Source organism: Sus scrofa, chromosome 8, assembly GCF_054392235.1.
Source record: "Sus scrofa isolate SSC_HxYL_T2T_F1_AM1 chromosome 8, Sscrofa_HxYL_maternal_Yorkshire_Landrace_v2.0, whole genome shotgun sequence".
Lineage (NCBI taxonomy): Eukaryota > Metazoa > Chordata > Mammalia > Artiodactyla > Suidae > Sus > Sus scrofa.
This window is the reverse complement of record NC_139390.1, coordinates 71,779,109-71,805,564: the sequence shown is the minus strand read 5'-3', so window position 1 is coordinate 71,805,564 and position 26,456 is coordinate 71,779,109. Positions and strand designations below refer to the sequence as shown.

The following is a 26,456-nucleotide window of genomic DNA, read 5'->3' as shown; positions in this document are numbered from 1 at the left end:
TATGTACCACATCTTCTTGATCCACTCCTCTGTCGATGGACATTTATGTTGTTTCCATGTCTTGGCTATTGTATATGGTGCTGCAATGAACATTGGAGTACATGTGCCTTTTTGCGTCATGGTTTTGTCTGGATAGATGCCCAGGAGTGGGATTGCTGCATCAAATGGTAGTTCTATGTTTAGTTTTCTGAGGAATCTCCATACTGTTTTCCACAGTGGGTGCACCAATTTACATTCCCACCAATAGTGTACTAGGGTTCCTTTTTCTCCACACCCTCTCCAGCACTTACTGTTTGTAGACTTTTTGATAATGGCCATTCTGGCTGGTGTAAGGTGGTACCTGGTTTTGATTTGCATTTCTCTAATAATGAGTGATGTTAAACATCTTTTCATGTGTTTCTTGGCCATCTGTATGTCTTCTTTGGAGAACTGACTTTTTAGATCTTCTGCCCATTTCTAGATAGGCTTGTTTGTTTTTTTGGTATGGAGCTGCAGAAGGTGTTTCTAAATTTTGGAGATTAATCCCTTGTCAGTTGATTCACTTGCAAAGATTTTCTCCCATTCCGTGTGTTATCTTTTCGTTTTGTTTAGGGTTTCCTTTGCTGTGTAGAAACTTTGAAGTTTGAGTAGGTCCCATGTGTTTATTTTTGTTTTTATTGTCAATACTCTAAGAGGTGGGTCTGGGAAGATGTTGCTGTCATTTATGTCAGAGAGTGTTTGGCCTGAGTTTCCCTCTAAGAGTTTGATAGTGTTTGGTCTTCTGTCTAGGTCTTTAATCCATTTTGAGTTTATTTTTGTGTATGGTGTTAGGGAGTGTTCTAATTTCATTCTTTTCCATGTTGCTGTCCAGTTTTCCCAGAACCACCTTTTGAACAGGCTGTCTTTTCTCCATTGTAGAGAGAAAATAAAGGCTATATATGACAAACCCACAACTAACATCATTCTCAATGGTGAAAACTTGAAAGAATTCTTTCTCGCCTCCTTTGTCATCGATTAGTTGGCTGTAGGTGCGTGGGTTGAATTCTGGTTCCACTGATCTATATTTCTGTCTTTGTGTCAGTATCATACAGTTTTGATGATTGTTGCTTTGCAGTAGAGTCTGAAGTCAGGGAGCCTGATTCCTCAGGCTCCATTTTTCTTTTTCAGGATGTCTTTGGCTATCCTGGGTCTTTTGTGCTTCCAAACAATCTTTAAAATATTTTGTTTGCATTCTTTGAAAAATGCCCTTGATAATTTGGTAGGGATTGCATTGAATCTGTATATTGCCTTGGGTAGTATAGTCATTTTGATAATATTAATAACTCTTCCAATCCACAAGCATGGTATATCTTTCCATCTATTTGTGTCATCTTTGATTTCTTTCATCAGTGTCTTATAGTTTTCAGAGTACAGGTCTTTTGTCTCTTTAGGTAGGTTTACTCCTAGGTATTTTATTCTTTTGGATGCGATGGTGAACAGGATTGCTTCCCTAATTTCTCTTTCTGATCTTTCATTGTTAGTGTATAGAAATGCCATTGATTTCTGTGTATTAATTTTGTATCCTGTGACTTTGCCAAATTTGTGGATGAGCTCTAGCAGTTTTCTGGTAGAGTCTTGAGGATTCTCTAGGTATAGTATCATGTCATCTACAAATAGTGATAGTTTTACCTCCTCCTTTCCGATATAGATTCCTTTTATTTCTTTTACTTCTCTCATTGCTGTGGCTAGGATTTCCAAAACAATGTTGAATAGTAGTGGCGAGAACAGACATCTTTGCCTTGTTCCTCATCTCAGTGGGAATTCTTTCAGCTTTTCCCCATTGAGAATGATGTTTGCTGTGGGTTTGTCATATATGGCCTTTATTATGGTGAGGTAGGTTCCTGCTGTGCCCACTTTCTGAAGGGTTTTTATCAGAAATGGGTGTTGGATTTTGTCAAAGGCTTTTTCCGCATCTATGGAGAGGATCATATGGTTTTTATTCTTCAGTTTGTTAATGTGGTGTATCACACTGATGGATTTGCGGATATTGAAGAACCTTTCCATCCCTGGGATAAATCCCACTTGATCATGATGTACAATCCTTTCAATGTATTGTTGGATGCGGTTTGCTAGTATTTTGTTGAGGATTTTTGCATTGATGTTCATCAGTGAAATTGGCCTGTAGTTTTCTTTTTTTGTGGTATCTTTGTCTGGTTTTGGTATCAGGGTGAAGGTGGCCTCATAAGATGAGTTTGGGAGTATCCCTTCCTCTGCAATTTTTTGAAATAATTTCAGAAGGAGAGGTGTTAGCTCTTCTCTATTTATTTATTTATTTACTTATTTGTCTTTTTGACCTTTCTTGGGCCGTTCCCATGGCATATGGAGGTTCCCAGGCTAAGGGTCGAGTTGGAGCTGTAGCCACCCAGCCTGTGCCAGAGCCACATCAATGTGGGATCTGAGCCACGTCTGCGACCTAACCACAGCTCACAGCAATGCTGGATCCTTAACTCTCTGAGCAAGGCCAGGGACTAAACCCACACCCTGATGGTTCCTAGTCGGATTCATTAACCAATGAGCCACATGGTTAACGAATGTTAGCTCTTCTCTAAATGTTTGATAGAATTCGCCTGTGAAGCCATCTGGTCCTAGACTTTTGTTTGTTGGAAGTTTTTTTTTTTTTTTTTTTTTTTTTTTGTCTTTTTGTTGTTGTTGTTGTTGTTATTGTTGCTGTTTCTTGGGCCGCTCCTGCGGCATATGGAGGTTCTCAGGCTAGGGGTTGAATCGGAGCTGTAGCCACCAGCCTACGCCAGAGCCACAGCAACGCAGGATCCGAGTCGCATCTGCAACCTACACCACAGCTCACGGCAACGCCGGATCGTTAACCCACTGAGCAAGGGCAGGGATCGAACCCGCAACCTCATGGTTCCTAGTTGGATTCGTTAACCACTGCACCACAACGGGAACTCCTGTTGGAAGTTTTTTAATCACAGTTTCAATTTCAGTTCTTGTGATGGGTCCATTCATCTTTTCTATTTCATCTTCGTTTAGTCTTGGAAGATTGTACTTTTCTAAGAATTTGTCCATATCTTCTAGGTTTTCCGTTTTGTTGGCATTATAGTTGCATATAGTAGTCTCTTAGGATCCTTTGTATTTCTGTGATGTCCATTGTTACTTCTCCTTTTTCATTTCTAATTTTATTAATTTGAGTCCTCTCTCTTTTTTTCTTGATAAGTCTGGCTGAGGGTTTATCAATTTTGTTGATCTTTTCAAAGAACCAGCTTTTTGTTTCCTTGATCTTTTCTATGGTTTCCTTTGTTTCTATTTCATTGATTTCTGCTCTGATCTTCATGATTTCTTTCCTTCTACTAACTTTAGGTCTTGTCTGTTCTTCTTTCTTGAGCTGCTTTACATGTAAAATTAGCTTGTTTATTTGAGCTTTTTCTTTTTTCCTGATGTGGGCTTGTATTGCTATAAACTTTCCTCTTAGAATGGCTTGTGCTGCATCCCATAGGTTTTGGAGTGTCGTATCTTTGTTGTCATTTGCTTGTAGGTATTTTTTAATTTCCTCTTTGATTTCTTCAGTGATCCATTGATTGTTTAGTAGCATGTTGTTGAGTCTCCACGTGTTTGTGTTTTTTGTAGGTTTTTTTCTTGTTGTTGATTTGCAGTCATGTAGTGTTGTGGTCAGAAAAGATGCTTGATATGATTTCAATTTTCTTAAAGCTACCAAGGCTTGATTTGTAGCCCAGAATGTGTTCAATCTTAGAGAAGGTTCCATGTGCACTAGAGAAGAATGTGTATTCTTTTGGTTTTGGATGAAATGTCCTATAAATATCTGTTAAGTCCATCTGGTCTAATGCTTCATTCAGGGCCTGTGTTTCCTTACTGATTTTCTGTCTGGTTGATCTGTCCATTTCTGTAAGTGGGGTGTTAAAGTCCCCCACTATGATTGTGTTATTGTTGATTTGTCCTCTTAAGGTTTTAGCAGTTGCCTTATATATTGTGGTGAACCTATGTTGTATGCATAGATATTTAGAATTGTTATATCATCTTCTTGGATTGATCCTTTGATGTAGTGACCTTCTTTGTCCCTTAAAATATTCTTCATTTTAAAGTCTATTTTGTCTGATATGAGTATTGCTACTCCAGCTTTCTTTTGATTCCCATTTGCATGGAATATTTTCTTCCATACTTTCACTTTCAATTTGTGTGTATCACTAGAAGTGAAGTGGGTCTCTTGAAGACAACATGCATATGGGTCTTGTTTTTGTATCCATTCAGCCAGTCTGTGTCTTTTGGTTGGGGCAGTTAGTCCATTAACATTTAAGTTAATTATTGATATGTATGTTCTTATTGCCATTTTATTAATTGCTTTGGATTTGTTTTTGTTGCTCTTTTTTCTTCCCTTCTTCTCTTGTTCTCTCCTCTTCTGGTTTCATGACTATCTTTAGTGTTGTATTTCAGTTGATTTTTCCTATTTGTTTGTGTATCAATTGTAGATTTTTGGTCTGCAGTTATTCTGAAGTTTTGATATGAGTCTATATGTACGTATATATATATATACGTACATATATGAGATTGTTTTAAGTTGTTGTTCTCTTAATTGCAAATGCACCTCCAGTGTCCTACATTTGTATCCACCTCTTCTCATGATTTCTGATTTTTGTGGCATAATTGTGCATGGATGATTTCATTTCTTTACTGTATATATATCTTTACTGGTGAGCCTTGTCATTTGTTGTATTTTTGTTTCCTGTTGCAGGCTTTTCTTTTCTGCCTAGAGAAGTTCCTTTAGTATTTGTTGTAAAGCTGGTTTAGTATTGCTGAATTCTCTTAGCTTTTGCTTATCTGTGAAGGTTTTGCTTTCTCCTTCAAATCTGAATGAGAGCCTTGCTGGGTCAAGTAATCTTGGTTGGAGGTTTTTTTCCTTTCATCACATTAAGTATTTCATGCCACTCCCTTCTGGCCTACAGAGTTTCTGCTGAAAAATCTGCTGATAACCTTATTGGGCTTCCCTTGTATGTTATTTGTTTCTTTTCCCTAGCTGCTTTCAATATTTTCTCTTTGTCTTTAATTTCGGTCAGTTTGATTCATATGTGTCTTGGGGTATTCCTCCTTAGGTTTATTTTATATGGTACTCGTTGCGCTTCCTGGACTTGACTGAGTAGTTCCTTCCCATGTTAGAGAAGTTTTTGGCTATTATCTCTTCGAATCTTTTTTCTGTCCCCTTCTCTCTTTCTTCTCCTTCTGGCACCCCTATAATACGGATGTTGGTGCATTTCACATTGTCCTCTGAGACTCCCTTCATTTGTTTTCGATCTTTTTTCTCTTTTCTGTTCTGCATTTGTAATTTCCACTAATCTGTCCTCCACCTTGCTTATTCGTTCCTCTGCCTCCTGTATTCTGCTGTTGGCTGTTTCTAGTGAATTTTTTATTTCACTTATTATATTTTGCATCTCTTCTTGTTTACGTTTTATATCTTGCATCTCTTTGCTCAGTGTTTCCTGTAAGTTATCCATCTTTGCCTCCAGTTTATTTCCAATGTCTTGCATCATTTTCTGCATCAACAGTCTAAAGTTTTTCCTGGAGGCTGAGACTCTCCTGATCACTTAGCTGATTTTCTGGGGTTTTTCCTTTCTCCCTCATCTGAGTTATAGTTCTCTGTCTTTTCATTTTTTATATGTGTTTGGCGTGGTGACCTTTTTATAGCTAATAGAGCTGTAGCCTCTCTTCCTTCTGGTGTCTGCCCCCCTTGTGGCTGAAGTTGGTATGGAGGCTTGCTGTAGGCTTCCTGATGGGAGGGACTGATGCCTGCCCACTGGTAGGTGGAGGTGATTCCTATCCCTCTGGTGGGTGGGGCTTTGTCTCTGGATTAGATTAGAAGTGGCTGTGTGCCTGGGGGATCTTTAGGCAGCCTATCTACTGAGGGGTGGGGCTATGATCCCACCTGGATTGTTGTTTGGCCTGGGGCTTCTCAGCATTGATGGGTGGGGCCAGATATTCCCCAAATGGCCACCTTCAAAGAAAAGCATGCTGATGAATATTCCCAAGAACTTTACTTCCAATGTATTTCCCCCACAACAAGCCACATTCACCCCTGTTTTCCCAGGATGTCCTCCAAGAACTGCAGTCAGGTCTGACCCAGATTCCTATGGAGACTTTGCTTGCCCTGGGACCCAGTGCACGTCAAAGTCTGTGTGCACCTTTTAAGAATGGTGTCTCCATTTCCCCTGTCCTGTGGAGCTCCTGCACACAAGCCCCACTGGCCTTCAAAGCCAGTGGCTCCAGGGGCTCTTTCTCCCAGTGCAAGATCCCCACACATGGGACTTTGATGTGGGGCTCAGAACTCTCACTCCTGTAAGTGAGTCTCTGTGAACCAGTTAGTTTCCAGTCTGTGGGGCTTCCCACCCAGGAGGTATGGGGTTGCTTATATCACGTAATGACTCCTCCTACCTCTTGATGTGGCCTCCTCTTTGTTTTCCGGAGTAGGATATCTTTTTGAAAGTTTCCAGTCCATTTAGTTGAAGATTGCTCAGCATTTGTTTGTAAATATTTTTTTTTTTTTTTTAGGAGAGAAGCTGAGGGCCAGTCCTTCTATTCCACCATCTTAATCCCATCTCTATATTTTTAATGCTAGAACCCTGAGAAAAGTATCTGAAAAGTAGGATTAATCGGTTAATTCAGCCTTTGGACTCATATAAAGTAATAAATTCACCTAAGTAGAGTTAAAGCTGGGGTCTATGTGAAATTTGTATTACAGATGTGCCTACTGCTGTTGAAAAATCTCCCATAGAGTTTAAAATCATACAGCTTAGTTTTCATTACTATTGTGTTTCAGGTTTTTTTTTTTTTTTTAGGGAATAAAATATTCACTGGATAGCATCCAAAGTTGCATTTTTTCCAAACTTCAAAAAGATGCCAAATAAGAGACAGTGGTTATGTATTTGCAACATGGTAGATCCAAATGTCCACTTAGAGAGTGTCTATGCATTTTTTCTAGTCTGATTTGCAACAGTGAGTGAATTGATGCCTATTTTGCCTCAGTAAAGTTCATTTCTTGACTCCTTCACAAAAGAATGTTTGTCATCAGCTGTTCCCATTTCTACCATCATTCCTTTATGCCAGATGACTTTTTCTTCATGCATCCCATTTTCCACCATAGCACTCATCACATAAATATTAAGTTATCTACTCAATTGTACATCTCTTCCACTATCCTCAAGTTCATCAAGGGCATGTCTCTTTTTTGATTTCTAGTCCAGAGAGAAGAAAAATGCTGGCATTTGCTGAGCTGTTTTTTAAAACTGCCTTGTCACATTCTTTGATGGAATCTCTTTCTTGGCAGGGGTGGTGCCATTGTTTTTGTCATTTCCTTTATGTGATACATTGTAAACAGAGTACCTTAGATTATAGTGTTGACTACCTGATTCAGAGATCAATCTATAGGAGTTCCAGGCTTTGAGTGAGAGCCAAGAGATGTAAAAGGAACGAAACACAAACAGCAATAGCAGTGATTCAGTCAAAAAAGTGACACTTCCTCATTCATTGTACATGTCTATCTTCCACCTACCCAAGTGATAGTTACTATATTAAGCTCTGAAATAACACAACTATTAAAAGTAAGTAATAACTCAAAAACATTCCCTTCTCTTTAGCAAGCCATGCATCAATAAAGAAAACCTCAAAGAAACAAGACAGTTCTGTGAACAAAGTAGGTTTCTAAATAATTAGTTAAGATAACAGGAATTAACATTTTTTCCAATCAAGTTACAGAAGTTGAATTATTTTCCAAAATCTTAATATGGTTTGATATATTTTACCAACCTCTTCAAAATCAGGCTCTACAGGTATCATGTTGAATGAAAATTATCCTCTGGAAGACAGCCATAAAGGATTAGATGGAAACACACCACCTATTTAAGTAGGTGTGGTTCATATTTACTCATAGTCCATCTGACTGCTGAATTGTTTAGACAGGCTGACTTTCTGGAAAGGGCTTCTTTTGTCTCTCTGGTTTGTTGTGCAACCTCATGTAAGAATGTGTAATTGTAATTGGCGTAAGTAACTGGACACTCCTGGATTTATGGAAATCCAAGAGCATAAAAATGAACCTACATTGATATTTATGGTATTTAACTGATAGGACAACTGGTGATTTCTTTTTGAAGAGAAACTTTTAAGTAGAAATGGCTAGTTGAATTAGAGTTCTCTGCATCTGAAACTTGGAACATAATTGTAATTCATTTATTCACCCTCTCCTCACACACTGCATATGATTAACAGGTTTGCAATTCTGCAGGGATATGGGGCCCATAGAAAAATTATCTGGAGTAAATCTCTGTAATGTTCCCTAGATGTCCAGGAAAGAGTGAAAATGTTAAATTCTGCCTTATTATTATAATGTTTTTATCCAGGAGTTCCCATCATGTCTCAGTGGTAATGAACGCCACTAGCATCCATGAGGACGTGGGTTTGGTCCCTGGCCTCAGTTAGTGGGTTAAGGATGAGCTGTGGTATAGGTTGCAGACACAGCTCAGATCTGGTGTTGCTGTGGTTGTGGTGTAGGCCAGCAGCTACATCTCTGAGTTGACCCCAAGCCTAGGAAATTAAATATGCCTCTGGTACAGTTCTAAAAAGATAAAAAAAAAAAAAAGAAAAAAGAAAAGTTTTTATCCAAAATGAATGGGAAATGGAATGGAATGCATAACTGAATGTTCTTTTTTTGGCCACGCCCACAGCATGTGGAAATTCTTGGGCCAGGGATTGAACCCATGCCACAGCCCAACCCAGTCAATCCACTGCAGTGACAATACTGGATGCTTAATTTACTGTGTCAGAAGAGAACTCCCTTAACTGGGTGTTCTGAATAACTGAAATTCACTATACAAAATGTATTTATTTTTAAATTATCAAAATATAGCAAAATGTATGCAACACCAAAAAATGCACTAAATATAACAATATATGCGCTATGTCCTAATTAATAGTATCATTTGCTCTGATATATAGTTATGCGATTGTCTTAGTCTGGTTCCTCAAAAAAGCAGAGCCTGTAGTTCCCGTCATGGCGCAGTGGTTAACAAATCCGACTAGGAACCATGAGGTTGTGGGTTCGGTCCTGCCCTTGTTCAGTGGGTTAATGATCTGGCGTTGCCATGAACTGTGGTGTAGGCTGCAGACGCGGCTCGGATCCCATGTTGCTGTGGCTCTGGTGTAGACTGGTGGCTATGGCTCCGATTCGACCCCTAGCCTGGGAATCTCCATATGCCAAGGAAGCGGCCCAAGAAATAGCAAAAAAGAAAAAAGAAAAAAAAAAAAAAAAAAAAAAGCAGAGCCTGAGACAGAGACTTGTATGGAGTAATTGATTTGAGAAAGAGTAAAATGGGAAGAGGAAATTGGCCATCACTAGAGGCAACTCTAACTCCATCCCATAGAACCTTTGAGTTGTATTTCAGAACTGTGCCCCCCTGTAACTAAAGGGGGAAGCATTTGTCCATCAGCTCCCATCCTACAGTGGCTCCAACAGAGTTAACTCCCGATTTCCTCTTGTCCATCTGGGAATGTCCAGTGCATTCCTTCTGGCAGAAAGGGACTTGGGAGGGCATTTGTCAAGTTAACTCCTGAGTAGAGAAGATCTAAATCTGTGTGGAATTGATCACCACACTGTGGAATAAGATGGGCCAAGAGTATTTAAAGTAACACATAAAAACTGTCAAATGCAGAGTTCCCATTGTGGCTCAGCAGTAATGAACCTGACTAGTATCCATGAGGACATGGGATCCATCCCTGGCCCCACTCAGTGGGTTAGGGTCCAGTGTTGTCATGAGCTGTGGTGTAGGTCACAGATGTGGCTCAGATCCCACATTGCTGTGGCTGTGGCATGGCCAACAGCTGCAGCTCCAATTCAACCCCTAGCCTGGGAACCCCACAGCTTTAGCCCTAAAAAGCAAAAAAAAAAAAAAAAAAAAAAGTGTCAAATACATTTCAGTATTTGGTGATTTGTATTCAAAATGTGGTGAAAGATCAGCATTTTTCATATATTTTTGTTCTTTCTAGGACCCAGGCCTCTTTTTCAAGTTAATGGAGAACTTGAATCTTTTTAGGAACAGAGTCATGAATACTAAGATGTTATTACTCTCTATGCTAATCTGTGACTATAGAAATTACATAGTCAATGATTATGCCTACAGAATGATTATTCCTACAGAATAATGTGTTCTCCCAAACAAAATAACTAATATTGATTAATATTAAAACAAAATGTGCTCACAAGTTTAAATATTTTCATTTTCTTCTTCCTTGACTTTTAGACATCACAATGCCGATTGCAGAAAATCTTCTACATACCTGTAAGTTCATTAACAAAGAGTTTTGTGGGGGTTTTTTGTTTGTTTGGTTGTTTGTTTTAGTAAAACTTAATTCCTTGGATGGCAAAAAACCTTCACTTAAGAGCTAGGGTAGTATCCATAGAGATGTAATGGGAAGCGTACTTTTTAGAAACTGGTGTGAAGTTTCAAGAAAAGACCATGTACCATGAGATAGACTCGGTTCTCATGGACCCCTCCCCTTGGTTTCGAGAGGCAGAGCCAGAGGTGGGCTAGAGTTGGATCTCACCTGTCTACTTCCAAGGAATGGACCTGTCACAGGGGAAGGTGGGGGCACCTGAGTGTGCAGCTCATAATAAGGGTTAATACTGTTTAAGGAGAAAGCTCAAAGCATCAGGCTTTCTTGGGAGAGGTGAGAAAGGGATAGCCCTGAGGAGGTTTTGCTTATAGGGCAGGGGATATGGCAGAACCAGAACTGATCTCTTCCTATTAAGGATCCTTCAAAAACTCTCCCAAAATCAAATGGACCTCCTCTTTTTCTCCCTCACTGTAGATGGTCTTAAACTGATTGATACCATGAATCTAAAATATGGAACACATTGCCACACGCCATAATGGCGGAGAGGGTCTAAGGACAAGCAGTGATGATTAAGAATTTAGAATCTAAAACTAGCTACACATCAGTTTTGAGCCCCAGGTCTACCCCTTACTAACTGGATGAATCTTCATAGGTTAGTTAAGGTCTCAAACCTTCTGTTCCAAGTTGTGATGATAAAAAAAGGTACAAATAAAATACTTAAAAGAGTGTGCAGCCCATAATAAGCATTTAAAAATGTCAGCTGTTTGTATTTTCTATTCTGTGTATGAAAACTTCAGGCCTAGGAACTCCTGTGGAATTCCGACCCTCGAGGCTGTGTTTAGCACACTGGGAAGTCAGCTGCTTTACACGCACGCAGCTCCGTGTTGGCCAAGACACTCTGCTTCTACTCTCCCACTGGGTGCTTTGGGAAATACGATGCCCAAGGTTGCTAGAAACTGGAACATGCTGTCAGGACAAGCACTCCTTTTATCTGGGGACTGAGGTTGATCAGAGTAGCTGGATTAGAGACATCGCCCTCCAGAGCCACGTGACACCAACTCTAATGGCTCTTACTATCCTTCAGTCACAGCAGAGTTACTTCTGAGTAATCTGGGCAACATTTAAACATAAATCTCTATTAGATTTTTCTCTCTGTGATAGATTTTGACTGAACAATCCTCAAGCAACTTAATAAGATATTTTAAAGTCAATTATTCCAATTGAAAATTTCAGTACTGGAGTTTCTGTTGTGGCTTAGCAGTGGTGAACCCAATTAGTATCCATGAAGATGCAGTTTCTATCCCTGGGTTTCTATCAGTGGGTTAAGGATCCAGTGTTGCCATGAGCTGTAGTGTAAGTTGCAGACACAGCTCAGATCCCATGTTGCTGTGGCTGTGGCCTCGGCTGTGGCGTAGGCCTGCAGCTACAGTTCCAATTCAGTCCCTAGCCTGGGAACCTCCATATGCCACAGATGCAGCCCTGAAAAGCCAAAAAGAAAGGAAGGAAGGAAGGAAGGAAGGAGAGAGAGAGAGAGAGAGAGAGAGAGAGAGAGAGAGAGAGAGAAAGAAAGAAAGAAAGAAAGAAAGAAAGAAAGAAAGAAAGAAAGAAAGAAAGAAAGAAAGAAAGAAAGAAAGAAAAGGAAAGGGAGAGAGAGAGAGAGGAGGGAGGGAGGGAGGAAGGAAGGAAGAAAGGGAAATTTCAGTATTTATGCAGTCAAAATCCACAATTAGTAATTTGTCAGTTTGGAAGAAGAGAGGTAGTCAACACAGGAATAAAGGCAGTGGTAAGAAAGAGATCAGCCAGTTTGCCCATCCCCCAGTGGAAACACAAAACAACCATCCAAACAAGTATCCTGAATGTGACTTGGTTTATCTGAGATTTTAGTTGTACTTTTAGTACTAAGGGAGAAGGGAGAGTAGGCAAGAAAAATCTAACAAGGTTGAAGAGAGAATAGTTTGGCATGTGACATAAAGTGTATTGAAGTTTAACAGGTGATGAACAGACGTTAGAAGGGTAGAGAGGTGTAAGATCTTGTTAGATTATCTGATGTTTCTGAAAGTGTATGCTTTAAATCCTTAAAGTTTACCATATGACCTCTTTTGACCTAACAAAAGCTATCAGGTGCCAGGTAAGATTTCAGCAGAGGTAAAAACAAAATAATATTGCAAATGCGGTGGCTGAAAGCTTAACAGACACAACAGTCATGTAAAATTGGTGCACGGATATAAATCAGATTAAAATTCTGAGTAAGAGCAGAAACAGGGAAGTAGAATCACCCGGGAAAGTCCTCCCAGGCTGCAGAGAAGCATCTCTGCTTTTACATTCCTCCAAAGGAGCTGAGTGAAAGCCAACTTCCTTGGGAGGTGCCCAAAAAGAAGGGAGGCTTGGGAGGAACCCTTATTTTTGAGGCTCTGCATTGTTTGCTTTATCCTCTGCAGCATCCACAATAAGGGAGTGGAAAGAAGGAAAGAAAAGGGAGTCACATTCAGTGAGTCAGCGTGTGGCTTTCTCATTCAAAAAATAGCCAAACAAAGGCTCCACTTCAACTCAGTGATGCTTATGAAGAGGATGCCTTAACAACCTGAAGTCTGGGTTTCATCCAAGAGAACAATCTAGAACCAGAAGCAGCATACAAACTTAAGGACTTCAGGGGACCAGTGAAGGCCTTTTCAAATCTTCAGGTCCCACCCATCTCGTCCTTTCCACTAAATAAATCTTTGTTTCAAGGACAGTCCCGTGCATTATAGGATTTTTAGTGCATTCTTGGCCTCTATTCAGTAAACATCAGTACCCCAACACTCCCCAAACTCCCAGTTATAACAACAAAAAATGTCTCCAGATGTTGTCAAATTCCTCCTGGGAGTGGGAGGTATGCAAAAATGACACTGATCAACAACCACTACTTTAACCTTTACCCACCTTGTTGATTCTGGAAAATTTCACTCACTCTCTAAATTCTTAGGGAGCAAACCTATTACAGAAGAGGGTTTTGCAGTCAAATATCTTTTTTTTATTTTAAGATGTCTCATGAATTACACTATATAAACTTCTACAGACTTTTGAGAAATTGTTTGAGCTCCTTTCATTTGATGGGTTCTCTCCAATAGGTTCTGGAGATAGTTTAAAAAAAGATATGATTCTTTCCCTCTAATAATATTTATTAATGAGGCTGACAATCTCTACCAAAAGGTACCATAAACTGTTACGGGATAAGCTCAGTGCTTTGGCTAGACTAAGATGAGATAGTCAAGAGAATGAGTCAGATGGATAGAGTAATAGTGAATTTACACTGTCACTGCAAATTTGCTTTAAAGACTTCAGAGTCTAGCAGTTTCTCTGAATCTAAATTCGTACTAAAGCACAGTCCTGATACAGAGAAGCATGTTACTTTGGGAAAAGAATTGACTATCTTCAGTGTTATTCCTTTTATCCAGGTATTGTACAGTGTAACTAGAGTGTGAATACATTTCTGTCTACTCTGTCTCTCATCAGTATCTCCTACACATTCACATTTATTCACACTTTCTTATGAATATTTCATAGCAATCATTGCTTTAAACAGCCATTCATGGTAGTTGTCTTGTGGCACAGCAGGTTAAGGATCTGGCATTCTCACTGCAGCAGCTTGGGTCGCTGCTGTGTCATGGGTTCAATCCCTGCCTGACTGGGGAACTTTCACATGCTACAGGCATGGCAAAAAAAAAAAAAAAAAAAATCACAAATTTAAAAAGCACACATTTCCCTATGCAACTTAGTAATTTGTTATACAAATTATCTTCCAAATTCAAACATTTAACTTCACCTACTTCTTTCAACAAGTCATAACAAGGCCATGTGCACACACAAAGATACATGTGATTGATGAGGATAGGGGAGAAAGATGTCAATCCATTTTGAATGAATTCTCAGGAAAGCTCAAGTCATCAGTAAATTAGTCCTAATTTCTCCAAGATTGTGTTTTTTCTCAGTTAACAGTGAGCAGTGACAGATATTATAGGAAGGTTGTTTACTATAGCAATGCATGCGTAAGCAATATCAATATCATTATATGCTAATGAACTCCATTTTGAGCAGGTTGTGGACAACGCACAATAACTCCCTCTGGCAACAAGATAGCAGGGGGCATGGATGCCCAAGAAGGGGAATGGCCCTGGCAAGCCAGCCTTCAACAGAACAATGTCCACCGATGTGGCGCCACTCTGATTAGTAACAGCTGGCTTGTCACTGCTGCTCACTGTTTCATAAAGTAAGCTCTGGATCACTTAAAGGCTTCAAATGCACTCAAGTACCTAAAAGTCTGATGCATATCTTTCTAGAATATTGGCCATACAACTACGCTTCCAATTGTTCAACATTGTGAGGTACAGCTCAAAATTACTCAATGAATTATCCCCAAAACAAACAAAAAAAGGTATACTCAGGCTAGAGCAGGGTTTTTGACATCGGCACAGCTGACATTTTGGACCAAATAATTTTTTGCTGAATTATAGGATGTCGAGGAGTGTCCATGGCCTCTATCCATGGAATGTCAGTAGCCTCCCATCCCCTGCCCCCACGAGACTGAACAACCAAAAATGTCTCCAGACATAAGCAAGTGTCTCCTGGAGGACAAAATAGCCCTCAGTTGAGAATCACTAAGCCAAATCTACTTAATTTTGTAAGAAAACTGTAAATCCCGAATTGAACATGGGTCTTCTATTTGTCATCATCGTTACATTTGATCTTATTTATTTAATCATCAGTATTTGAACTCATTCTGCATCCTTCCATATATGTTATAACTTTATTTGAAATTATTATTTCTTTAAAGGATATATTATTCCACCAAAAGTTTGCCTTTTTTAACCCTTTTATTTGATGGTTTGTTTCACTAATTTCTATGATTTTATATAGTATTTATTGGTTGTATGTGTAAACAAAAATCTCTCTCAAACTTGAGAGTTTGAAAATGTTGCAGGAGCACTATTTTTCAGCACTTAATGTATAACCCTTAATTTTCAAGTAATACCAAAATCCAGAAATATCTTTCTACTTATAGTTTTGTGATTATAGAAGAGGATTTAGGCTGTTTCCTTGATTTCCATAAGTTTACTCTGTCCCATATCCTTGCCCACTTTTTATTTAATCTTATTATCTTACGTTGTCATATTTATCTTTCTAAATCCCCTTGAGTCTTTTTCTGTATAAAAAAGGAACAAAATGTAGTTTCCATGGGTTAGCTTTTAAATCGAGCTTACTGAATTATTCAAAGTTTATTCATGTTATCATTTTCATTTTTTCTTATACATAGCTTTACTTTTGTATACTTGTATGCGCTATGAGATTTCAAAACATTATCTAGTTGTTTCAAAAAGTATAAGATATTAACTCCTATAACTCCAATATACAGGATTTTCAATAAATAAATCTATTTTCTTTAGGGTCAGGAATCCCAAAGAATGGAATGTTAGTTTTGGGCTTCTTTTAAGTGATCCACAAATACAACGAAGTGTCAAGGACATTATAATTCATGAAAACTACCACTACCCTGCACACGATAATGACATTGCTGTGGTGCATCTGTCTTCACCAGTATTATATACAAGCAGCATCCGAAGAGCGTGTCTTCCAGAAGCTACTTACGCATTCCCACCCAACTCCAATGTGGTAGTCACTGGATGGGGAACATTAAAGTCTGATGGTGAGTTCTTAACCTTCTCTACTACATGGTTTGAGGTTTAGGAGTGTGTGTGTGTGTGTGTGTGTGTGTGTGTATACATATGTACATATGTATGTAAGCTCAATCACAACTAAATTAGAAATGCTTTTTCTGAATTTTTTTTTTTTTTTTTTTTTTTTTTTAGGGCTGCACCTGTGGCATATGGAAGTTCCCAGGTTAGGGGTAGAACAGGAGCAACAGCTGCCAGCCTACGCCACAGCCATGGCAACACCAGATCTGAGCTGCATCTGCAACCCACACTGCAACTTGCAACAACACCAGATCCTTAATGCACTGAGCGGGGCCAGGAATCAAACCCTCATCCTCAAGGGTACTAGTTGGGTTATTAACCCACTGAGCCATGATGACAGGAACTCCTTTTCTGGATCATTTTTAAAATGATTATGTGCAATGGACTGAAAATTGTCCTCAACAACATTTAGACAGAAGCTACAATTTCATAGAGCTTGTTTGCCTTACTTTCTCTTAACAATGGCAGTTTTTACAGAAATGCATTGTTTGAATAAGTAATTTATTTTAATCCATTTCATTTATTCATTCACTCTTCAATAAACATTTTCTTGATAGTGACCTCTATTCCAAGTATTATCCTAGGTCATTTAGATATATTAATGAATAAAGTAGGTAGATATTCATGCCCTAACATTCTTAGCAAAGAAAGACAGACAATAATCATGAGATACATTAAGTAAGTAGATTACACAGCATATTTTATGCAGGTAGTACCATAGAAGAAGTAAGAACTACAGTGGATTGGACTTTTTTTTTTTTTGTCTTTTGTCTTTTTAGGGCCCCACCCACAGCATATGGAAGTTCCCGGGGGAGGGGTCAAACTGGAGCTGTTGCTGCCGGCCTGCACCACAGCCACAGCAATGCCAGATCCAAGCCGTGTCTGCAACCTACACCACAGCTCATGGCAACGCTGGATCCTTAACCCACTGAGCAAGGTCAAGGATTGAACCTGAAACGTCATGGTTCCTGGTTGGATTCGGTTCTGCTGCACCAAGACAGGAACTCCTGGATTGGACATTTTTGATGGAGTGAAATGAGTAACCATCTGTGACAAAGCAATTCTTGAGCAAAGACCCTTTAAACTTATGCATTCCAGCGATCCTAATAATGTAAAGATTTGTGGCTATTTATGTTCATAAGTGCATTTAAAAGCAGGAAAAAAAAACCCTTAGAATTATTTCCAAGATCAGAATTATAGTAACGAACAGCAAAAAATGTAAGAATGATCATTAAAATGTGTATTTCTGGAATATGAATTCTTCATTTTCTTTTCTTTTCTTTTCTTTTTTTTTTTTTTTTTTTTTTTTTTTTTTTTTTTTTTTTTGCTTTTTGGGGCCACACCTGTGGCATGTGGAGGTTCCCAAGCTAGGGGTTGAATTGGAGCCAGAGCTGCCAGCCACAGCCACAGCCACAGGCATGCGGGATCCTTAACCCTCTGAGAGATGCCAGGGATCAAACCCGCATCCTCATGGATCCTAGTTGTGTTGATGAGCTGCTGAGTCACAAAGGGAACACTGTCATTTTGTTTCCTAAAGCATACCTGTGCTAAACCTAACCTCCTAAAACAATTCAAAGAAAAAAAAAATCCCATCACATATGGATAGACACACTAAGTATTTCTAAATATGGTCATGTTTAACAACAGCTTGGTATGTTTATAACATTATTTCTTTGTTACTAAGAAAAGAGACAGATACAAGCTTAAATAAAATGTGTTTTACATTGATTTGGAAGTCATACATAGTGTTAGATATTAATAACCTAGCCAGAGAGACTAATATTGACTTCAGCAAAAATTACATCATTTTCTTCCTTTAGGAACAAGTCCTAATATACTCCAAAAAGGACTAGTGAAGATCATAGATAATAAGACCTGCAGCAGTAAGATGGTGTATGATGGTGCCATCACACCTGGAATGTTGTGTGCCGGTTTCCTGAAGGGAAGGGTGGATGCCTGCCAGGTAAATCTGCCTGTTATGATCAAAAGGATTTTTTTCCTGTCGTTTTCAATTTCCAATTAACCTATTCAGTTGTCTCAAAAGACTGACAATTTTTAAAGGCTTAAATATGTTTTATAGCCAAAGTAGCTGATTATATTGCTATCTGATAGGTCTCATTAAAAGTTCTAAAGGGCCAAACCACCCTTACTGTTACAAGAAGCTGTGAATGGTAATGGGATTGAGACTCAATGTGGAATAAGCAATAAAGAGATGAAATAGAATTTTGATGACTTCAGTTAAATTGGCCCTTTTTCACTAGAATACACTCAGCTGGGTCCAATACCAAATCTAATGATCATGGAGCTTTCTTAGTGTGGCTCCAACATTCTAAATATTATGTTTATTTGACTGCCTATATAGCATTTTTATGTGCCAAGAACTGCTTTTAGCTCTTTACAAGTGATAAGTTATGACAATCTTGTGATGTATGTTTATAGTATTATAAACCCTGTTTCTGAAATAAAGAAACTGAGACTAAGAAATCAAGTAATTTATCTAAACTAACACTGGTATTAAATGGCAGAACTGAGATTTAAATTCAAGAAATTAGACTCCACAGCTTATACTCTGAATGCTACACCAAATTGCTTCTCCATATGCTCAGTATGCTTCCAATACCTCTGATGCTATTTATAAGCTGTAGTCCTAGAACTAACAAAAGTACTACTGCAGCTATCTAGGCAAGCAGAATCAATGATAAGTCCAGGAGGATGATTATTTTAGTAATTCAATTCAGTTCATTCATTATTTTTGCACTCTAGGAGCTAGAAGACATGCAAACAAGTACTTGCAGTACATCATTGTCAGAGCTATTATCAAAAAGACAAGAAATAAGTGTTGGCAAGAATGTGGAGAAATGGGAACTCTTGTGTACTGTTAATGGGAATGTAAATTGGTGCAACTGTTACTGAAGCAAACTTGGGTCTGCTTTGCCCACACACAGGAAAGCCAGTACACTGACACAGGGTTGTACAAGAAAGTGCAATGTTTATTTCAGGGCGCCAAGCAACGAGTCCATTCAGCTGGTGCCTCAAAGGCCCCAACTCCCCCAAGGCTTTCAGGGAAAGGTTTTTAAAGATAGGATGAGGGAGAGGGTTGTGGGGTATGTGAACAGCTCAGGGACATTCTTCTGATTTGTTGGTGATGAGGTAATCAGGAGTCAACATGATCAACTTTCTGGGCTCGGGTCTGTGTGCTTGTGAGCAACATCCAGTTAACTTCTTCCACCTGGTGAGGCTTTCCATATCTGCAAAACAGCTGAAAGGACATGGCTTGGAATATTATCTATAGCACTCGGGGAGGAACTGAAGGGTCCTTATCTTTGTTTAATAGCTGAACTATTATTTTGTCTCTTTGTTTTTTTCTTTCTTCATTTTCTTACTTCTCTGACTAAATTTTTTCTTTGACTAAAGTTTTTCTACAGACAAAAGGCAGGCAGGGGACATGGGGGATGGGTCTGTTTGGGGAAAGCACCAGAGGGTCCTGCTCAGTTGTACAGCCACTAGGAAAATCATATGCAGTTTCCTCAAAAAATTAAAAATAGAACTACCACATGATCCAGCAATCCCACTCTGGTGTATTTATCCAAATAAAATAAGAACACTAGTTTGAAAAGACATGTGTACCCCTATGTCAGATGCAGCATCATTTATAATATCCAAGATATGGAAGCAGCCTAAGTGTTCATCAGTAGGTGACTGGATAAAGAAGGGGCATATATACAGTGGAATATTATTCAGCAAAAAAAAAAAAGAATGAAATTATGCCATTTATGGCAACATGGATGGACATGGAGTGTATTATGCTAGGTAAAATAAGTCAGACAGAAAAACAAACCCCATGATTTCACATACATGTGGTATCGAAAAAAAAACAGGGAGAAAGCTTCCTTTCATCTGGCAGTAGCCATCAGATAAACCAAAGTGGGCGCCTCCAAGTTCATCCAGGAGCTGTGGAGGAAGAAGCAATCCAACGTCAATGTGCTTTCTCCTCTGGGTGCGGGTGCGCTGCCGGCAGTACTGATAGCTCTCCGCTCTCCACAGGGCCCCCGCTCCACCTGGCCCGATAAGGTGAGCAGACTGGGATACAAGGCCAAGCAAGGTTTTGCCATGTATCAGATTTGTGTGTGCCGTGGTGGCCGCAAACCCCATTTCCTAAGGTGCCACCTATGGCAAGCCTGTCCACCATGGCATCAACCAGCTAAAGTTTGGTTGAAGACTTCAGTCCATTGCCAAGGAGTGAGCTGGAAGCCACTGTGGGGCTCTGAGGGTCCCGAATTCTTACTGGGTTGGTGAAGATTCTGCGTACAAATTCTTTGAGGTTATCCTCATTGATCCATTCCATAAAGCTGTCAGAAGAAATCCTGACACCCAGTGGATCACCAGACCAGTCCACAAGCACAGGGAGAGGGGAGGGCTGACTTCTGCAGGTAGAAGGAGCCACGGCCTTGGGTTGGGCCACAAGTTCCACCACACTATTGGTGGTACTTGCTCTGCAGCTTGGAGAAGGCTCAATACTCTCCAGCTCCACCGTTACTGCTAATAAGTCAAGTTTATAAAATTCTTACCTAATAAACAATTTAGGACATTCAAAAAACAAACAAACAAACAAACAAAGCAGAAACAGACTCATAAATACAGAGAACAACCTGGTAGTTACCAGAGGGGATGAAGTGGGGTGATAAATGAGGTAGGTGAAGGGGATTAATAGGTACAAACCTCCAGCTATAAAATTAACAGGGATGTGATGTACACATAGGAAACACAGTAACACTGTAACAACTTTGTATAGTGAATGATGGCAACTAAACTTACTGTGATGATTGTAACATAATGTATAAAAATATCAGATCATTGTGTTACATATTGGAAACTAATATAATATTGCATGTTAATTATAACTCAGTTTTGAAAAAGAAGTTGAAAATGGAATGATAAATTGTGACTTTCCATATGGAATATTACTTCAAGTTATATATATATACACTATAGGAGGCCTTAAAATCCATAAAGGTTGTCATTTTCAAGTAGGCAAGACAAAAAACAAAACAAATGTATATGCCTCGAGGAGAAAGATAGTGGAAGAAATGAAGACATATTAGGAAAAAAACAAATACACAAAATGATTATTGATAGAACAAATAGATCCTTGATCCAAAGAACAAATGGATTAACCTTAGAAAGAACCAAATACATTTATCTGAAAAGGAGAGTAGACATGATAGAGGCTCTTGTAGGTGAGCTAGAAAGTCAAAAGGAACAAGGACAAGAAAGAGAGTAATTGCTACCTGTTTCTCTCCACCTATTCTATGAACTTAAAACTAAATAAAACACCAGGTTCAGAGTGAAGAAACCAGAATTTTTACAAATTATGAAATGAGCCTTATGCACTACTGGTGAGCAATATGGCAATTTATCAAAAAAAAAATAGATTACTGTATGATCCAGCATTTCCATTTCTGAGTATTTACACAAAGGGATTAGAAGCAGGGACACAAATAGATATTTGTACATCTATGTACATAGCATTATTCACAATAGCAAAAAGATTGAATGAACACAACTTTCCACTAATGGATAAATGGATAAACAAAATGTGATCTATATACAGAATATTATTCGGCCCTAAAAAGGAAGGAAATTCAGAGACATGCTAAAATGTGAATGAACTTTGAAAACATTATGCTAAGTGAAATAAGCCAGTCACAAATGTACGAATACTTTATTACTCCACTCACATGAGGTAGTCAGATTTGTAGAGACAGAAAGTAGAATGGTGGTTCCAAGAACTGGGGGAAAGGGACAATGGGGAGTGATTGTTTAATGGGTATAGTTTCAGTTTTGCAAAATGGAAAAAAAGTTCTGGAGACAGATGTTGGTGATGATCACACAATATGAATGTACTTAATGCTGTTGAATTGTATACTTAAAATGGGTAAAATTGTAATTTTTATGTAATGTATATTTTACATAATTATAAAAATAAATAATGATTTTTAGTTAGGAAATGAGAAAAGTTGGGATTGATTACTCCTAAAAATGAGAAAGTAATATGGGTAGGGACACATACTACCTACTGGGGAGAGATGATGGTTTAAGGTTGTAGATTTGTAATATGATTTTCTTTCACAGTGTATGGTTGGCCAAGATTATAATGGGGAGGGAGATGAAAAGCTAAGAATCTTGTTGAAAGTGTAATGATTTGGATAAATTATGGACTGTAGTCACTTAAAGAAAGATGGGATGTAGGAAGGAAGCTAATACACTAGAAGAAAAGGGAGGAATCAAAATTTGGCTTTCCTAATGAGGTTGAAGAACAGATGTTGAGTGAAAAAAACTGCAATCATAATGCTAATAACGGCATTTCAGAGGTGGAGCTATTTCAGGTAATGATAAGGAATGAAATGGAAATGTTTAATAAACATGTAGATGATCAGAATCAAAGAAACAAAAAGACTGTGGTTTCATCCAGTGGGAAATTATCCAGGATGATGGGAAAGATTTTAGAGCAAAAAGAAATCTAGATGCCAGGGTGTTACATAATTCTGGGGAAAATGGCCTAAATATCAGCAAATGAAAACCATGAGCGTAGAGGCTAGTTTAGCTAAATTATGGAATTCTGAGAATTGGAAGGATATGTCCACAGGATTGGAAGTGCAATAGTCCAGTGCTGGTAGTGAGAAAATATAAACTACTTTTTCCCCAACGTCTTCTGAAAATAGAAGATATTGGGGGAGTTCCCGTCGTGGCGCAGTGGTTAACGAATCCGACTAGGAACCATGAGGTTGCGGGTTTGATCCCTGCCCTTGCTCAATGGGTTAATGATCCGGTGTTGCCGTGAGCTGTGGTGTAGGTTGCAGAGGCGACTCGGATCCCGCGTTGCTGTGGCTCTGGCGTAGGCCGGTGGCTACAGCTCCGATTCAACCCCTAGCCTGGGAACCTCCATATGCCGATATGCCGCGGGAGCGGCCCAAGAAATAGCAACAACAACAAAAAGACAAAAGACAAAAAAAAAAAAAAAAAAAAAAAGAAGATATTGGGGAGGTAATCAGAGAATTTTGCAGCATACCTATGATGGTATAAGCAATGATATATTAAATAATATAATAATTGAATTGAAAATTTTCAGGCATATTTCTTATTGTTGTCCTGTTATATCCAAAGACATATAAATGCTTTAAATAAATGTAGAATTCATTTTCTATTTTACTACAGAAGAGAAAAATAAGTTGTTTTCACCTTTAAATTACAGTTATTGTCTGTATCCTTTTTCTTTCTAGGGTGACTCTGGTGGACCTCTAGTTGGTGCAGATTATAAAGGCACCTGGTTCCTTGCTGGTATTGTAAGCTGGGGAGATGAATGTGCTCTTCCAAACAAGCCTGGTGTTTACACTCGAGTGACCTACTATCGAGACTGGATTATGTCCAAAACTGGTCTCTAGTGCAGAAGTGCTTCGTAGATTAAGTATGAAAATTATACCCTTGATAGAGATGTTTGTAATTCCCAAACAGCATTAAACTTAGAATCACCTCTTTTATGCATATTTAATATTGCAAATTTGAACATATATGATATTAGAGCTATAGAATCACCTCTTTATGCATATTTAATATTGCAAATTTGAACATATATGATATTAGAGCTATGAAAACTGCTTGTGTAATAGACTTTGACAAGGATTTAGTGATAGTAATGGACCAGGATATATAATTACCCCTTCTGTTCCTTTCCAGACTGAAGGGAATTACATGAGTAAATATGGATTACAGTTTACTTGGGAAGTCTTCTCTGCTGATCCAGTTGCCTTGGGAAATCATAAATTCAGTGTTAGCAAAAAACTCCCTTCTGTGTGTATGGTCCTCTACTGAATCACATGGACTTCACATATCAGTAGGTTATAGCCTAGTGAGTTGCACTATTACTACCTATAAAATTTTTCAGGAAAATCTGTCTTCCTCTTTTCCTTCTAGCCTTTGTACCAGTGACCAATGATCTTGCTGTTTTGCGTCACTCAGGGTGAAGACTTCCTTACCCTGAGTGACGCAAAACAGCGTGGAGTGCTTGATAGATCCTGATGCTTGTTGATTTGTCCCAATTTCTCTTTCATGTGAAAGTGAGGCCAGAGACAAGTTCTCACATATGCACATATAATAGTAAAATTATGGTCAGACACATGGGCCACATTTCACTATTAGGCTTAAATACACTATGTAAATAACACCATATTACATATCTCTAATCTCTTAAAATTTCTCAATGGTACAAATTATCAATCAGAATAAATGATATGAAAATATTGCTTCTACTTCACTTTCCTTTGGCCCATACAGAAACATCCTAGATGCTGGCACAGATATGTATAAAGTGTACTGTTATACCTCATGCTAACTTGCCAGATAAGCAAATCAGTTGACTTTTATCCAGAATATTCTCTCATTAGGGTGCTTTCCCAGACTGCAGTCCGCAGTATCTCTATAGCAATTTTGCCTTCTCTTTTTCATCGCCTAGATTCCTATAGCTACCACTAATAGCTTTTATTATGATATAAATTTTGTTCAAGGACCCCCAAATAATTTCATTAATGATAGTGGCCAACATTCATAGACAACCTAATACGTGCCAGGCACACTTTACATGTATTATTTCATTGAACCCTCACAACAACCCTGGAGGATGGTTCCCTTATAATCTTAATTTATAGTTAAGGAAACAGGTAGAGAGAATTCAAGATCAGAGAGTTTATAGTTAGCTTAACTGCGATTCAAAATCAGACAATTAGATTCCAGGGCTCACACTTATAATGATGTGGCTGTGTTATGTGATATGGTTATAACTAAGTATCTACCTAGCATAATATTCTAAAATGAAGTATTTGTCATAAGTTTTTTGGATAAATTAATACAATGGGTTTATTATTTGATTAATTTTAAAATATTTTGTTATATCTTGAGTTTTACATGTGTAAGAATTAGTATTCTACTTTTTAATTTTCTGGAAATCATAACAAAAAAACTATGTGCATATTGGTCAGAAATCTTTGGTTGCAAGTGACAGAAACAGCATTAGCTTAAGTGAAAAGAAGAAATTTGTTGACTCATCTAACTAAAAATCTAGGGATCTACGAATCTAGGGAAGAGCTAAGGCTAGATCCAGGGACTCAAACAATGTCTTGATCACTAGCCACATCTTAACTTTACTCTCTTCTGTTTTCATTCATGGCCAATGCTATCCTCTGAGGTGATAAAGACAGGCTTACTTAGATTTTCCTTAGTGCTAGGCAAACAGTCTCACAAAAAATAGAGCCCTCCTGCCCACTGCCTCCAGTAGAAAAAAGAGTCCTGAGCATGTTTATGATTGGCCCACCTTGGATCAGGGTACTACTTGGAGTAGAGGAGATAGGGCCCTTGATTGATGACCTCTCAGGAGGTCGGGTTGGGGAGGGTGCTTTCCCAAAAAACAAAATGCTGGTAAACAGAAAAATAATAGTTGTCTATTACCCCATGAAAAAAATGTGCTACTCTTACAAATCAATACAATTCAAGATGTTATTACTTCACAACAGAGATTCTGTAGTTTCGTGTATTTATTGTCTTAATAAAAATTTCCATAAAGCAGTGTCATGCTGTGCGTATTTTGGTATCATAGAAAAAAGCAAAATGGACTACCGATTTAAGCCACAATATTCCACTTTACCTAATTTCTTTCTATATAGAAGGTGTATAAAATTTCTGCGGGAAAAAAGTACAAAATGCTTAATTTTATCTTTTAAAAATAATTTGACATGAAAAAGATACATTGGTAGCACATTTAAGAAGTATGCCAGGAGTTCTTGTCGTGGCGACGTGGTTAACGAATCCGACTAGGAGTGATGAGGTTGCGGGTTCGATCCCTGCCCTTGCTCAGTGGGTTAAGGATCCAGCATTGCCGTGAGCTGTGGTGTAGGTCGCAGACGCGGCTCAGATCCCGTGTTGCTGTGGCTCTGGTGTAGCCTGGCGGCTGCAGCTCCAATTCAACCCCTAGCCTGGGAACCTCCATATGCCACAGGAGTGGCCCTAGAAAAGGCAAAAAGACAAAAAAAAAAAAAAAAAAAGAAGTATGCCATGTGATTATAAACACTCTTTGCCTCTCTGCAAGAGAGAAAGATAGTAGGCTGTGTCGATGGCAATGATGCCTCCCCCACTTGAACACCAGTGTCTTAACCACTGAGCCTCTTTCAGAGTCAGGCGCTTATGCTATAAATAGTATCTGGCAAGAGTTCATAATGAGATCTTTGAAATAATAGTGAAGACTCAGTACACTGAATATAATTAAAGTTTATTAAATAGGTAAGTTCAATATTACACAGATAACACCACAAAGTAAGT

The 26,456-nt window shown here is 38.6% G+C and overlaps 1 protein-coding gene and 1 pseudogene across 2 annotated transcripts in view; both read left to right on the top strand.

Annotated features, from left to right (window-relative positions):
- LOC100512727 (transmembrane protease serine 11C) overlaps nucleotides 1-23,616 on the top strand; it is a 61,947-nt gene extending 38,331 nt beyond the window's left edge. Inside the window, exons 6-10 of the mRNA XM_021101388.2 lie at nucleotides 10,269-10,307; nucleotides 14,437-14,608; nucleotides 15,783-16,042; nucleotides 17,912-18,054; nucleotides 23,372-23,616. Of these exons, the coding sequence (XP_020957047.2) occupies nucleotides 10,269-10,307; nucleotides 14,437-14,608; nucleotides 15,783-16,042; nucleotides 17,912-18,054; nucleotides 23,372-23,533 (776 nt within the window). The 3' untranslated portion in view covers nucleotides 23,534-23,616. The remainder of the gene's footprint in view (nucleotides 1-10,268; nucleotides 10,308-14,436; nucleotides 14,609-15,782; nucleotides 16,043-17,911; nucleotides 18,055-23,371) is intronic.
- On the top strand, nucleotides 19,258-20,702 carry LOC146400833 (large ribosomal subunit protein eL15 pseudogene; annotated as a pseudogene). The gene is made up of 2 exons (XR_014813574.1): nucleotides 19,258-19,291; nucleotides 20,017-20,702. The product of XR_014813574.1 is annotated as a large ribosomal subunit protein eL15 pseudogene (transcript).
- Nucleotides 23,617-26,456: the final 2,840 nt, after the last annotated feature.